This window comes from Anolis carolinensis, chromosome 2, assembly GCF_035594765.1.
Source record: "Anolis carolinensis isolate JA03-04 chromosome 2, rAnoCar3.1.pri, whole genome shotgun sequence".
Classification (NCBI taxonomy): domain Eukaryota; kingdom Metazoa; phylum Chordata; class Lepidosauria; order Squamata; family Dactyloidae; genus Anolis; species Anolis carolinensis.
In genome coordinates, this window is record NC_085842.1 from 105621011 (window position 1) to 105637613 (window position 16603).

Here is a 16603-nt window from a genome sequence, read left to right on the forward strand (position 1 = left end):
GTAAACACAACTATGACCTTCTTTTTCCAGGAAAAGACAGTAGCTGCATACTGTCAGTTTTAAATGCCACATCTTACAGCTTGTTCAAAGGTAACTAAGGGTGGGAAGTTCCTGTCATTTCACAGCATTTGCAAAGCTAAAATAACTTGAACTCTCACCCTGTAGGTTCAAAATTCAATACTCTTAAGTATAGTTTACCACACAAGGTGATTGTTGTTGTTTTATTGTACTTACGTTGCCTTTGGCTTATAAGTGCAGAAGCCAGGCATTTGACTAATGGTGAGGCAAAGCAGAAAGGGTCCCATCTGTTCCTGGTATAATAGAGGAAACTTAAAGGGGGAAAAGCCTTTAAATAGTACTCAGAAGCAGAAGCCTTGGACTAAAATGTGTAATAACATAAATGTCAACATGTGTTATATAGTTAGCATTTAACTTAATTCTCATTAATCATTGAAGTCTTCTTTTTCTGAGCGCTATTTTGAGGTTTTACCCCGTTAAGATTCACCTGGTCTTGGTGACCTCTCCCCCATATGTTTATGTAATACAGCCCAGCTATAGTCCACCTCAGTTTTGAGGCAGGTTCAAACAGAAGCTTTCTTCTGAAACTAAGTACTAAGTTTATTTATGATTTTATATTAATAAATATATGTTGATATAATTCATGTTATGTCAGGTTAAGGCCCACCATTCCATCAAAAAATGGCACTCAAAGTAATTAATGGTAGGGGTGCTAGGTTCAATACAGGAAGGGCTCTTGTAGTCTTAGTCTGAACAAACTAAAGGCTTAACTTCAGTAACTCTATAATGCAGCTTGGAATCGGTTTGGGAAGAACCAGTATCGTTGCATGAGTGATTAGATGGAATGTCTGAAACTGGTTTGAGGCCAAGTGGGTGATTACTAGAGATGTGCGCAGTATTTGTTCCTTTAGTTTCGTTCGTGTTTCCGTTTCGTACTGTCCATTTAAATGGCACGAAACAGAAAGCTCCCCCTCCCCCGAAACAAAAACCAACTCGAAACGAAAGGAAGGCAGAAGCCCGTATTGGCTCCAAGCCTGCTTTTTGGATCAATTGCCTTGCATGGCCTGCAGCCAATTGCCAAGTAAGGAGGAGTCCTTAGTTGGCAATCAGCCGCAGGCCCTGCGAGGCCCGAGTGCATAGGCCCAAAGTCTGCACCCGTAGGCCTGGGAGCTTTGGGCTTACAGGTGAAGTTCCCCTCCCCAAAATAATGGGCTGAAAGAAAATGGATCTTTCGGTCCTGAAAACCAACAACAAATGTCTGACCTCCCAATTTCAGGAGGCTCAGACGAAAACAGATCAGGGCCCTACTGAAGGCGGGACACGAAATGGGACAAGGTAAGTCCTGAATGCACACCACTAGTGATTACATTAACCACAGAACTTGGCCCTAACCCTCTCTGCAGGGTTCTCCACCTCCATGTCTGGGAGATGCAAACCAATGCTAAGAAGGCGTAGGTGAAAAAAAGGGGAGAAAGTGACAGGTGGAAGAGGAGCTAATCAATGCCTTTGGGCACTTTTCAGCAGCCCCTCCTTCTGAGTTCTTTACTGAGCTTCAGCACTTTGCGGCTCTGATTTTCCCCTGGATCTGGGATACACTGGCATCTGCTGCAGCTCAAATTTTCTTGCAACTTTTAAAATGTACTACATAGCCTTAAATGTGTGCTGCAACATGCATTGGTGATATGTATTTTGTCTCAATGCCACATTATAGTGTCCGTGTAGATGGGGCCTAAGAATCTGGCGTACCTATCTTCTCTCATCCTTCAACCTCTAACTTTCAGCTGCAGCCATTTCTTCCCAACATGGCTCTCATCTCACCAATGGGCAGAGAGGAAAGAGGAGAAAAGAATCACCAAGCACATTCCCACCTCCTACCTACCACTCTCCACTAGGGAGGCAAGATTCATGCTGAGATCAAATGGCTGCAGCTGAAATCTAAGGCTGAAAGGTAAAGGAAGACAGGTACCTTGACCCAGGTTCATACAGTTGTATGATACTCCATCCCTCTTCTCAGTCTGTTTGGGCTTGAAAATACAAGAACTCCAATCTGTAGCCAATCTGGCAATCCTAATTTAATTTTAATTTCAGATTTAGTATCCGGGAAGACTCTTATGGAAAATCAGTCTTTTAAATAACCTGGTCCCAAGTCATATAGATCTCCATCATGAAGCACTCTGAATTGCACCCAGAAACAGCCAATGAAGTTGTTGTATGAAGGGAACCAGCTCCAGGCAACATTATGGCTGCACCGTTTGGGACCAGCCAAAGTTTCCAAATACTTTTCAAAGATATCTCCGTGGAGAATATGATACAGTAGTATCCAGTAAACAGGGATTTCCCTTTAAATGATTTGTAATGTTCTAAGTATCAAAATTTATATCACTTTTGTTCTATGGCTTCCTCTTAACCCATACTGTTCATAGGAATGTGAGAACAACCCTCAGATCAGAAAAAAAAAAATCAATTACCAGATATGTAAGTAGATATTAACTTCTTGTAGTATATTTCAGAAGCAACCCCCTAAGGACAATTTATTGTTCAGGGTCTATCCAAGAAAACTGAGCTTTCCTGGCTGTCTGGAAAGCAATTATTCAAATGCTTTCCCTGCTGGAGGTGAAACATTTAGTTATCTTATCCTAAGCCTTGAATTAAAGGTCTTACTGTCAGTGGTGTCTGAGTTATCACTGCTGATCGAGTACTTTCGCCGTTTCTCTTCCATCTGTAACAAAAGAAATTGAACATTACACTTATGGTTGAGGAAAATCATTATAGTACCAAATCACTGTTATCTCAGGGTATCCACACATTGCATTAACCCAGCTACACTAGTGAATACTTAGTCTAATGGCAGAGAATTAACAGGGAGCTTAAAAGTGAGAAAGAACATTGTTGACTTGCTGAAGTTTTGATTGCAGCATTATTTCACTTCCAAATCTCTTCCTCTTGGTGGTATGATAAGTGTAACTAATATTCAATCATGTAGCATGCATAACAAACTATTAAAAAGCAATCCTACAATAAAAACAAATACAAAGCATCCCCATCACCATGACATGAAAAATCATCATCTAAATAGAGAACAAAGTGTCACCATACAGATTTGCTGCCAACTGTAAACCAATGAATTAAAAATTTGGGATAAATGCTTTGGAAAGCACACAGTATCTAAAGCAATAGCAGCAGCAGAAGCGTGGCAGTTTGACTTGAGTTCCAATACAAACCAAAGGTGAAAATTATTTCACTTAGCAAGGCTTCCATTTAAAGATTAAAGAACTGCTGAAGATTACGGCTTATTTATGAAACAGTGAGAAGGGAAAATGAGGTCTTGGTCAAGCTGATAAACCCATGAAAACTGTTCAGAATCAAAACAACAAAAAGGCTGTATGCAGCAACCCACTGACATAAATTTCCTACAATGCAGACCTTGGAAGTTTCTCCAAGCCAAAATATTTTCATCAGAATGTCAAGTCTATCACACAAGGGTGATGTTACTTCATCTTGGGCATCATCTACACCAGCATTTCTTACCCTGTGGTCTGTAGACATCCAGAGAAAATACAATATCCTCATATGGTATCTGTGAAGGCTTGAAAAGAATGCTATGACTTTTTAGAGAAAGAGAGGGGGGGAGAGAAAGAGAGGGAGAGAGAATACATCCATCATAAAATACTCCTGGCATACATCCCTTGCCTCCAAACTCCTTCCACCAAATAAACTTCACTCTCCATTTAGGACTGATCCAAGTCCTAAGGTGGAAGACTGGAAAGCTTTGGAATGCATGGAGGAGGAGGAAGAGAAGAGAGAGAGACCTAGTGGTGCTTCCCATTTCATATAACACTACACATCCCCAGCTACCTTCAAATAAAGTGTGTCTCTTGGGGTGTGTTCCCCCTCCTTCCCAACTTGATACTTTCCAACCAGAGCTAATGGGTTATGCGATTATCAACTTGTGTTGGAACTCAACTCTTGCCTATATAAGACCACTTCCAGTAGTTCACTTGCAGACATGATGGAAGCATCAGCAAGTATCTCAATGGGGAATGTTTCCATGAATGGTATAGATTGCTGTTATGCATGATATTAAAAATGCCCGTGAGCCTCTCACAGTCTTATTTTTGTTCATTTTCAATCCTGCTATAGCAAAATAAGAGGTATGTGAGAAAAATACATTGCATGCAATGCTGTGTACTAACCAGCTATGCATCAACAGCAATATAACTACGCTACCAATGCAGATGGTTAGATATGCATCTATATACAAATCAGATCTACATCAAAATCTGATTGGCGTGCACTCAATATACAACAAAGATGCAGTCAATGTTATTTCTAGGATTGACAAACTAGTTTTACATGTCAGAGTAATATCACTAACTAACTGAAAGCTTGATCCTACTTTGAATAGTCAAGTGAGCAGGTTACTGAGAAAAAAACAGTATCTCTAGTGACAGTAAAGATTCATACAATGTGTTGTCGAAGGCTTTCATGGCCGGGATCACAGGGTTGTTGTATGTCTTTCGGGCTGTGTGGCCATGTTCCAGAAGCATTCTCTCCTGACGTTTCGCCCACATCTATGGCAGGCATCCTCAGAGGTTGTGAGGTATGGAGAAAACTAAGCAAAGAGGTTAATATATATCTGTGGAAAGTCTAGGGTGAGAGAGGTCAGTGTGAATGTGTGTAGTTAATCACTTTAATTAGCATTGAAAAGCTTATCTGCTGTCTTCTTCCTGCCTCTGGGGCATCCTTTGTTTAGAGTCGTTAACTGCCCTTGGTTGATTCATGTCTGGAAATCCTCTGTTTTCAGAGTATTGCTTTTTTATTTACTGTTCTGATTTTTGAGGTTTTTAATACTGGTAGCCAGATTTTGTTCATTTTCATGGTTTCTTCCTTTCTGTTGAAGTTGTCCACATGCTTGTGGATTTCAATGGCTTCTCTGTGTAGTCTGACATGATAGTTGTTAGAATGGTCCAGCATTTTTGTGTTCTCAAATAGTATTCTGTGTCCAGGCTGGTTCATCAAATGCTCTGCTATGGCTGATTTCTCTGGTTGAATTAGTCTGCAGTGCCTTTCATGTTCTTTGACTCTTGTTTGGGCGCTGCGTTTGGTGGTCCCTATGTAGACTTGTCCACAGCTGCATGGTATCCGGTAGACTCCTGCAGAAGAGAGAGGATCCCTCTTGTCCTTCGCTGACCGTAGCATTTGTTGGATTTTCTTCGTGGGTCTGTAGATAGTTTGTAGGTTGTGCTTCTTCATCAGCTTCCCTATGCGGTCAGTAGTTCCCTTGATGTATGGTAAGAACACCTTTCCTCTGGGTGGATCTTTGTCTTGACTCTCATGGCTTGTTCTTGGCCTTGCAGCTCTTCTGATGTCTGTGGTGGAGTATCCATTGGCCTGTAGAGCCCAGTTTAGGTGGTTGAGTTCACCTTGGAGGAGGTGAGGTTCGCAGATTCTTTGTGCACGGTCTGTCAGGGCTTTGATTGTGCTCCTTTTTTGACTTGGGTGATGGTTGGAGTTTTTATGAAGGTATCTATCTGTGTGTGTAGGTTTTCTGTAAACTGTGTGGCCCAATTGTTGATTGGGTTTGCGGATAACCAGAACATCTAGAAATGGCAGTTTTCCTTCCTTTTCTTTTTCCATGGTGAATTGGATGTTTGGGTGGATGCTGTTAAGATGGTCCAGGAACTTGCTGAGTTCTTCCTCTCCATGGCTCCAAATTGTGAAGGTGTCATCTACATATCTGAACCAAACAGTTGGCTTTTTTGGTGCTGTTTCTAGGGCCTGTTTTTCAAAGTATTCCATATAGAAATTTGCTACTACTGGGCTGAGAGGGCTCCCCATGGCCACTCCATCCTTCTGTTCATAGAATCCAGTGTCCCACTGAAAGTAGCTAGTGGTGAGGCAATGGTGAAACAGGGCTGTGATGTCTTCTGGGAAGTTTTGTTTGATTAGTGTGAGGGTGTCAGCTACTGGGACTTTGGTAAAAAGGGACACCACATCAAAGCTGATCAGGATGTCCTTGGTGCTTAGATTGAGGTTGCTGATCTTTTCTATAAAGTGTGTAGAGTCCTTGATATAATGTGCAGTGAGCCCAATGTGGGTTTGTAGCTGTGTAGCCAGAAATTTTGCCAGGTTGTAAGTCGGCGATCCAATTGCACTTACAATGGGTCTGAGTGGGATGGAGTCCTTGTGAACCTTGTGAATCTGCGAACCTCACCTCCTCCAAGGTGAACTCAACCACCTAAACTGGGCTCTACAGGCCAATGGATACTCCACCACAGACATCAGAAGAGCTGCAAGGCCAAGAACAAGCCATGAGAGTCAAGACAAAGATCCACCCAGAGGAAAGGTGTTCTTACCATACATCAAGGGAACTACTGACCGCATAGGGAAGCTGATGAAGAAGCACAACCTACAAACTATCTACAGACCCACGAAGAAAATCCAACAAATGCTACGGTCAGCGAAGGACAAGAGGGATCCTCTCTCTTCTGCAGGAGTCTACCGGATACCATGCAGCTGTGGACAAGTCTACATAGGGACCACCAAACGCAGCGCCCAAACAAGAGTCAAAGAACATGAAAGGCACTGCAGACTAATTCAACCAGAGAAATCAGCCATAGCAGAGCATTTGATGAACCAGCCTGGACACAGAATACTATTTGAGAACACAAAAATGCTGGACCATTCTAACAACTATCATGTCAGATTACACAGAGAAGCCATTGAAATCCACAAGCATGTGGACAACTTCAACAGAAAGGAAGAAACCATGAAAATGAACAAAATCTGGCTACCAGTATTAAAAACCTCAAAAATCAGAACAGTAAATAAAAAAGCAATACTCTGAAAACAGAGGATTTCCAGACATGAATCAACCAAGGGCAGTTAACGACTCTAAACAAAGGATGCCCCAGAGGCAGGAAGAAGACAGCAGATAAGCTTTTCAATGCTAATTAAAGTGATTAACTACACACATTCACACTGACCTCTCTCACCCTAGACTTTCCACAGATATATATTAACCTCTTTGCTTAGTTTTCTCCATACCTCACAACCTCTGAGGATGCCTGCCATAGATGTGGGCGAAACGTCAGGAGAGAATGCCTCTGGAACATGGCCACACAGCCCGAAAGACATACAACAAGATTCATACACCCAGGCCCGGCCCAACACGGGACGCCGACCACGCCCCCGCGTTGGGCGCCATGTTGCGGGGGCGCTATCGAGCCCCACAGGAGGTGGGACCACATCTGGCCCCACCTCCCGTGGGGCTCGATAGCGCCCCCGCAACATGGCGCCCAAAGCGGGGGCGTGGTCAGCGCCCTGGCCCCACCTCCCGCGCTGCACTCCCTGGCCCCGCCCCCCCGCACAGCGCGAGAGGCGGGGCCAGGGAGCGCAGCGCGGGAGGCGGGGCCAGGGAGTGCAGCGTGGGAGGTGGGGCCAAGTTTGGCCCCGCCTCCTGGGCTGCACACCCTGGCCTGCCACCCTGGGGCAGCCAGGCTGCAGCAGAGGCCTTCCAGGCTGCAGCAAAGCCTTTGCTGTGGCCTGGAGAGACTCCCGCCACAGCCTCGCTGGCCCAGGCCGACTGGGCCAGGGTGCGTGGTGCAGGAGGCGGGGCCAGACGTGGCCCCGCCTCCTGCATCGCGTGCCCTGGCCCCGCCTCCTGCGCCACCCGCAGCGCGAGGGGCGTGGCCACGCAACACAGGGGCGTGGTCGCGCGATGCGGGGCCAGGTCTGGACCCGCCTCCCGCGTTGCGTGGCCACGCCTCCTGCACCGCGGGGGGGGGGGGATTTTTTTTTCCGCGTATGTTTTCAAATGACCTCGGGCCGGTTCTGCATACACCAGACAGCTGTGTAAAAGCATTCACAGCAAGCTACCTGGGACCACACAAACAATAGCTAGTCTGGCTCACACAGGTGGGTGGAGCAGTCACTGAACCCTGTTATATTTCTTTGACAGAACAGTCCCAGAGCAAATAGACTGAAATGAGAACGTATAATCCCAGACACTAAACGTATAATCCCAGAAAGTATAATCCCAGACACTAACAACAGACTGACAGCTTAATCTTAAAACCAACCTTAAAAATGGTGGCATTGAAACTGAGAAGTGGGAAGCCCTGGCCATTGAGTGCTCTAACTGGAGGTCAGTTGTTACCAACAGTGCTGTAGAAGTCGAAGAGGAACAAATAGAGGGCGAAAGGGATGAACTCGTCAAAAGGAAGGTGTATCAAACCAACCCCGACCGGGACTACCTTTCATCTGGAAACTGATGTCCTCACCGTGGAGTCTCCACAGTCACCTACAAACCCACTGCCAAGACCCTATGCTTGGAAGGCAATCCAATGATGATGACAACAGACTGACATTTGATTTCTGAAAATGCAAAGCAAATGTCTCTAAACTGGTTTCCAGAGAAGTTTAGAACAGCAAAGCCAATAATGACTCCTGTGGCACCTTAAGGGCTATCAAATTAATTGTGGAAAAGGCTTAGTAAACCAAAACCCACTTTTAGAAGATGCATGGTATATTTTCCATAAGTTCAGGTATATACAGTGATATCTTGACTTAAGAGTTGAATTAATTCCATGACCGAGCTCTTAACTTAAAATGCTCTAATCTCAAAGAAAAAATTTCCCACTGAAATGCTATTAATCTTTCTGGCCTGTGGAAAAAAACAACTATTTTTGTTACGTGTTTTTAAATAAGAAAATGTACTTTATAAATAACAAGTAATATATAAATGCACATTCACATGGAACAATAAATAAAGAAATATCAACTTTAAAACGGTGGGGATATCCAGTTGCCAACCCTGGATGGCGAAGTGCTACGCCCGTCTTTACTGGTAAAGAGCCTGGGAGTCCTCTTGGACCCGTCATTGACGATGGAGGCCCAGGTCTCCGCCGCTAGCAAAACTGCCTTTTTTCATCTTTGGCAGGCTAGACGGCTAGCCCCCTATCTGTCTAGGGACAACCTGGCTACGGTGATCTCTACAGTCATCTCGAGACTGGATTACTGTAACGCCCTTTACATTGGCCTTCCTGTGTCGGTGATCCGGAAGCTCAAATTGGTGCAAAATGCAGCTGCCCGGCTCCTTGCGGGAGTCCCAATAAGATGCCACATAACACCAATCTTACGGAAGCTGCACTGGTTACCAATTGAGCACCGGATCACTTTCAAAGTGATGGTGCTTACCTTCAAGGCCTTACATGGTCTAGGGCCGATGTACCTGAGGGACCGCCTCACCCCCTACAAACCCCAGAGATCCCTCCGTTCTGAGGACCAAGACCTGTTGGAAGTCCTCAGTTTTAAGACCTTGCGTCTAACAACTAGACGCAGAGCCTTTTCAGTAGTGGCGCCATCTCTCTGGAACACCTTGCCACCTGAAGTTCGTGCCTTGCGGGACTTGTCGGCCTTCCGCAGGGCATGTAACTCACATCTGTTTCGACAGGCTTTTGAGTTCTGTTGTTGATGTTTTAAAAGGTGCTTTTAGGATGTTTTTAAGATGTTTTTTAAAGATGTTTTAAAGATGTTCTTAAATTGTTGTTTTTAGCCGTTTCTTGTAAGCCGCTCTGAGCCCTAGGGGAGTGGCGGCATATAATTTTGAAAAATAAATAAATAAATAAATTGTAGAAGCTGATCTCTAATGAGGTTTCAACTAAAACCAAAGTTCCTTATCACACAACTTGTGCTATCTGGTTACCTATTTGTAGGATGTCTGTGTTATCAACAAGTTTTGGAATAAAGTCATGAAGATACAATAATTGTCAATCTTGACTTCTGGTGTTTAATTTCACCCTGATTTCACTGTCTTCAGTACTACATCCAAACATAAACCTGAAATTCTGGATAACACTCCACGCATCCAATGAGGTGGAATTTAGTCCATGAAGCTTGTTAATAATGAAGAAATGTTAGTGGTTAAGGTACTATGGGGCATTTTGTTTTCCTTAAATCAAGGCCACCATATTAATTCTTGGCTCTATCTGTTGTTTTAACAGATCTGCACATATGGTTTTTATGCCCATCTTTACTTTGCAGAGTACAGCTATTATCCTACAGAAAGGAAATTAGTGTTGAAACAGAGACTCACTTTTCACGAGACATGTGTTTCAAATTCAGTTTTTCCTTTTAACAGGCAAGAATTGCCAACTGACAAGCTAAAGAGCATGCAAGTAAGTTTAAATTTCCTGAAACAGTGGGGAAGAGCCAGCAATGGCTTCTTCTGCATAATACTTCCTCTTGTCCTGTTGCTCACCTTTCTACCCACTTTTGCCACTTGACATATTGCATGCCTGGAGTCCTGCTTTCCACAGTAGTGTAGAGATAAAATGTGTGTAGGAGAAGTAGACACAGAGAAAGAGATCCAACATCAGGGACAAGGAGGCAGAAGACACAATGGCTTCCTCTCTTCCTACTGTATTAGACAATTTAAAGTTACACCTATAATCTTTGGGTGTAACTTGATCACCCCAAGAATAAACAATATTTTTTCCCTGCTCAAATGCTTCTTCTCTGCATTGTTATATTGGGGGGGGGGGGGGGGGGTGACCAACGACTATCTTGAAAATACACTAGCGTTATTCAGGTGGAAGTAGTACAAATGTACTTTGCACAAAAGTTCAAAATTATCTCACAGAAAACCATAATAAACTTTAACCCACAAGACTGAGGTTCTCCAAATCACCATTTAACCCACTTTCTCTAGAACTAAGCCAGGAAAAAAGCAAGAAAACTGTGGAAAATAGTTGTATTTGTGGTTCATTCACAAGAGCTATTAGAGAAAAATTGCACTTGATGACAAGACCACAGGATGCTATTATCCCTTGGAGAAGATGACAATTCACAAAGGAATTCCCGTAAATACTAAATCATAAAATCTTAAGCACTGCCTTCATTTCCAGCACATGTGCAATGTTTTACCATACTGCTTCGAAGGATAATAATAGCAGAGTAACATAAACATCTTACTGACAACACTGTGGTAAAGAATTGCCCTGTCAAAACATGATTAAAATTACTTCTTGACAATATGGCTACATCAATACTTCTCTCCAGTTATTCAGGAGGAACAGATGTTATTAAACCAATCTTGCACTTCAGAGCTGTTTGAGATTAAGGTGAGGAAAAGAAACTGAAGATGAACTGAAGATGGTTCATGGAAAGAAATGTCAACTGGACAACTTCCTATTTACTGCTGCTTTCTCATTATGCAATTATGTTATGATTATATTTTAATTGCTGTGCCAACATTCCACAGAATACAAGCTCTCTTTGCCTGAGATTTATAAACTGCAAGCCCCGCAATTCTGTAGGATGCTGCCACAGCACTTAAAAGTGGAATCATACTGCTATAAATGCATAACGTGAAATGGACAGAGCTCAGTTTTTTAAAATACGCAGTCACATAATCACACAAAGCCATCACTTTTATTTGGAACTAAGAGGGTATGTAGAAAGATTTGACTGAGACATTTTCTGAGTTCTCTTCATCATCATAGGCTATTCCTTGTGGCTGACTATGATGGCCTTCCAAGGATAGAGCCTTGGCGATGGATCTGTAATGACTGTAGAGACCTTATCTGGATCCACGTGGTCTTTCACAGTGAGGATATAGATTTCCAGATGGAAGGCAGTCACAACAAGGGTTTGCTTGATGTGTCTTCCTCTTGGCATGTTTCTCCCTTTCACCCTCTATTCAGGCTTCTTCAAAATCCAAGCCTTTTGGTAACAGCTGATCTTCAATTAGAGCGCTCAAGGGCCAGGGCTTCCCAGTTCTTGGTGTTGGCGCATTTTTAAGATTTGCTTTAAGCCAGTCTTTGAATCTCTTTTGCTGTCTGCCGACATTCTGTTTTCCATTCTTGAATTGAGAGTAAAGTAACTGTTTTGGGAGACGGTGATTGGACATTTGGACTACATGGCCAGTCCAACAAAGTTGATGGCTGGTGGTCTTTGTTTCTTCCAGCATGCTGACATTTGTCCACCTGTCTTCTCAGGAGATTTGCAGCATTTTTCAAGGGAAAAGCTAATGGAATCATTCCAGAAGTTGAGAATGACATTTGTAGATGGTCCATGTTTTGGAGGCGTACCACGGAGTTGGAAGGATAATAGCTTTATAAACAAGCATCTTGATATCCCTATGAATATCCCAATTATCAAACACTCTTTGATTCATTCGAGAAAATGCTGCACTCACAAAGTTCAGGAGGTGTTTATTTCAGCATCAATGTTAACTTTTGTGGGGAGGTGGCTGCCTAGGTAAGGGAAATAGCCAACATTTTCTAGCTTTACACCATGACGCTTTATTTCTGGCACTGCAGAGGCATTGGTTGGCAACTGCTGGTAAAGCACTTTGGTTTTCTCAATGTTCAGTTAGAGGCCAAGTAAGATTTTCATAAGCTTCTGTGAAGGCATTTAAAAGTCTCTTGGAATACAAACACATATGGATGATACTTAATGCCATTCCATTAAAAGGAAAAATCTAGTTGATAGAAGTCAGACCTATAACACTCTATGGAGCCAAGTTTTTTATATTTTACAACCATGCACATACAAACAGGTTTACCTTCTGTATCCAGATATTTTCAATGTTATTTTGCACGAATGTGTCATGTGTGCTTCTTCTAAAGACCAGGAAGCTCTGTATACACATCCTAAAGTATGCAAATACAGTAGAGTCTCGCTTATCCAACATAAACAGGCCAGCAGAACGTTGGATAAGCGAATATGTTGGATAATAAGGAGAGATTAAGAAAAAGCCTATTAAACATCAAAATAGGTTATTTTACAAATTAAGCACCAAAACATGTTATACAACAAATTTGACAGAAAAAGTAGTTCATTACACATTAATGCTATGTAGTAATTACTGTATTTACGAATTTAGCACCAAAATAACACGATATATTGAAAACATGCACTACAAAACTGCATTGGATAATCCAGAACGCTGGATAAGCGAGTGTTGGATAAGTGAAACTCTACTGTATTTCTGGCACTGAACCAAATGAGGAGCCCTTGCAGACAGAGAAATGTCCAGAGCAGCTACTGCACAGGGAGATCCTCCTCTTGGTATCATATCACTAAATAAAGAAACTAAATGATCTAGCAAAGGCTTTTCTAAGGTACTTTACTTTATTTTCTATCATTTCTGTAATTATATTCTTCATATCCATCATTTACAAAATGATGCTGTCAAAGCCTTTTCCCCATCTGTCTTTGCACCAACCGGATTGGAGGCAAAAATTCAATTCTTCCTTGTGCAAAGTATGTGAAAATATATAGAAAGGACAAGTGTGTATAAAACAACTACCACAAGCATTTAAAGTACACTGTGGACATTATCCCAACACTCAACAACCCTCTAAAAAGATTAGTATTCTTATCTTTATTTTGTAAATGGAGCATATGGCTGATTAATACTGGCTCGCCGTATGTCACATAATATGTTTGCTGCTAAAAGACAAATTCTAAAATAGAATATGTGGTACCCCACATGCACTGTAATCTGTAACCTTACAGATTACATGTTTCAGGATGAGGTCTCCTGGGTAAGAGTATGCTTCATCCACAGCTTTAATAAATTATTGGAACTCTTGTTTCATTGAAGGTAGTAGTTTTTCTAAGTTTTTACTTCACCAAATTCAACTGTCTCACATATGCAGAGCATTACAGAGATTACATCGTATTTTGGAGTGCATCTAGTCCACCTACAGAACATAAAATGGAGAATTAAACTATAGCATCCCAGGCAGACATATGTCCACCTCTATTTCAGTGCCCCCAACTAGTAAAGGACTGAGCCATATGCCCCATTTACAAAATGAAAATAAATATTTAAAGAATGTTTTTAAAATTCTCCTACAGCACTCTTCAAAATCTATGTAAAAACAGAACTGCAGATAGGGTACACTTTTGGTTTTCTGTGCATCTCAACTTATGCACTGATCATGATTCTTTGCTAGATGGCACACTACAAGGCAAATGTGTGGAAATGGGGCTGGCTAATAGTAAAACCAAGGCTACCGAATTCATGAATAAGGGGGTCATACTTTATATCTCCAAAAGAAGCTTAATGCTGAGCATTCCTCCACAGAAGGATCCTAACAGCAACCTACATTGCAGTCTCATTTCACTGGGCAGAAAAATGGCTGAGTCAATCTTGCCAGGTTTTAAATGCTGTCTGTAGTCCCAGAGTCTCTAAATAACCACAACCCACTGATTAGATTACTATGTTATGCCATCCAGCAGGCGAAATGACATTCCATGCATTCTTTGCTCTGCTTTCAATGTTAGCTGTGTCATTCACTCAGGCAGTGACTATGTCAACCAACAAGAACCCCCCCCCCCCCTCTTCAGAACAGCTATGTTTAACAACTTTCACTTGAGGACATGAGAATTTCCTTGTGTGGTCATACCAATGTCATCCAGTCCAGCAGGCCATTTTCAGCCCCAGCTGATTGGAAAGCCCTGAAATTTTTAAACAGAAGATGAGAGGAGGCTATTTTTTTCCTGGTAGTTGGATGGGAAACCACCAATGAATACCAGGTGCCGTAGGTTATATTTCAAAGGAAGAAACTGGCAAAACCATCTCTTGAGTATTCCTCACTTAAGAAAGTCTTATGTAATTAAAGGAATCACCATAAGTTGACAAACAACTAGAAGGCATGTATACATACTCAAAGAGGAGTCAACGCAACACCTTAAACCAGGCATGGACAAACTTAGGCCCTCCAGGTATTTTGGACTTCAGTTCTCACAATTCTTAACAGCCAGTAGGCTGTTAGGAATTGTGGGAGTTGAAGTTCAAAACATCTGAATGGCTGAAGTTTGCCCATGCCTGCTTTAAACACACCTTATCTTGCCTAATTTTCAATGCTAAGCATGAAAAGAACTCACTAATGCTTGAATGAGAGACCACCAAGAGGGAGGATTGGACAGGCCTAAGAAAGACTATCATCCGAAATACTGGAGAGTTCCTGCTGCAATCAAAGTCAGCAATAATGGCCTACTAAACCGACCAATGGTCTGGCTCAATAGGAGGTTGCCTCCTATACGCCTAACACTGAATTCTCACCTACTCTGTATATTCATGTACAAGTCTAGAACTTCTAATTTAAAAAAATTGGTCAATTTATCCACTGGTCAATGTGAGTACAGCACCTTAACTCTTATTTTAAAAAGGAACAATGCCATTTTCTGAATACAATGGGGAAAGGCAAGAACCGAGTCCATCCCAGGAGAACCTGAAAGCACAAAAAATCCCCCACGCTCTTCTCCTTCAACTGTAGTGCTACTTCTGCCCTTTTTAATGTTTGGGGGGGGGGGGGGCACCAGCAGAGACAACTGGCCACCTAAGGTGGCATTGGTGCTTTTCTGTCTCTGCAGAATGACCCTTAATTTAATGAGTCCTATCAAAATCCACAATTTTGGCACCAAAAGCTGTCCTCAATTTATATGTGAGGTTGATTTATATACAACCATATATATGGTAACCTTTCCTGCTAAAAGCCTTTGCTAGAAACATCCCCACTTAATTTTTGTAGTCTAAACTTGCTTCAGAAAAGGAATGATGATAGCATAAACACATATACATACAAAAGCACTCACCATGCTAATCAAGTAGATCTGCCTCTCAAGCCTGAAAACATTTCAGAGGGCATGATGTTATTTGGTACGGTAGTCTCACTTATCCAACATAAACGGGCCGGCAGAATGCTGGATAAGCGAATATGTTGGATAATAAGGAGAAGCCTATTAAACATCAAATTAGGTTATGGTTTTAAAAATTAAGCACCAAAACATCATGTTATACAACAAATTTGACAGGAAAAGTAGTTCAATATGCAGTAATGCTACATAGTAATTACTGTATTTACAAATTTAGCACCAAAATATCATAATGTATTGAAAACATTGACTACAAAAATATGTTGGATAATCCAGAATGTTGGATAAGCGAGAGTTGGATAAGTGAGACTCTACTGTATATTCAAGAGATCTGACAAGTTCCAGAAATAAATTCTAGGCTAGTCCTCCTTTATGTTACTTCAGAGTTTGACAAGATAGTCTACACCAGCACAGATATAAGCTTTATAGCCCGGAACCGCCGGTGGTGCAATGGGTTAAACCCTTGTGCCGGAAGGACTGCTAATCGACTGGTTGGTGGTTCAAATCCGGGATCCGGGGTGAGCTCCCGTCTGTCAGCTCTATCTTCCCATGTGGGAACATGAGAGAAGCCTCCCACAAGATAGTAAAACATCAAACATCCGGGCATCCTCTGGGCAATGTCCTTGCAGATGACCAATTCTCTCACACAAGAAGCAACTTGCAGTTTCTCAAGTCACTCCTGACATGAAAAAAAATGTCATAGAAGCATTACAATTCCACAATGTGATTGCCTCAAAGTTCTGCTCACTTTATTTTATTTCATTTTAATGTACCGGTATACTCTTAAGTTGACAACGCAAATTGCAAGAGGCGAATTCAGAAAATCCCCCCTGTGGCAGGTCACTAAGAAGTTGAATAAAATGAGATGCTAATAAGATAGAACGTACTTTTGACTGGAAAGTCTCTCCCAGAG

At 42.1% G+C, this 16603-nt stretch overlaps 1 protein-coding gene across 4 annotated transcripts in view; it reads right to left on the reverse strand.

Moving 5' to 3' along the window:
- The window catches only part of jade2 (jade family PHD finger 2), a 202354-nt gene that overhangs the window by 172927 nt on the left and 12824 nt on the right, over positions 1 to 16603 (reverse strand). For all 4 annotated transcript variants that reach the window (XM_062970359.1, XM_062970360.1, XM_062970358.1 and 1 more), the window contains one exon: positions 2680 to 2737. In XM_062970359.1, the coding sequence (XP_062826429.1) occupies positions 2680 to 2737 (58 nt within the window). Of the gene's footprint in view, positions 1 to 2679; positions 2738 to 16603 lie in introns of those variants that run through there.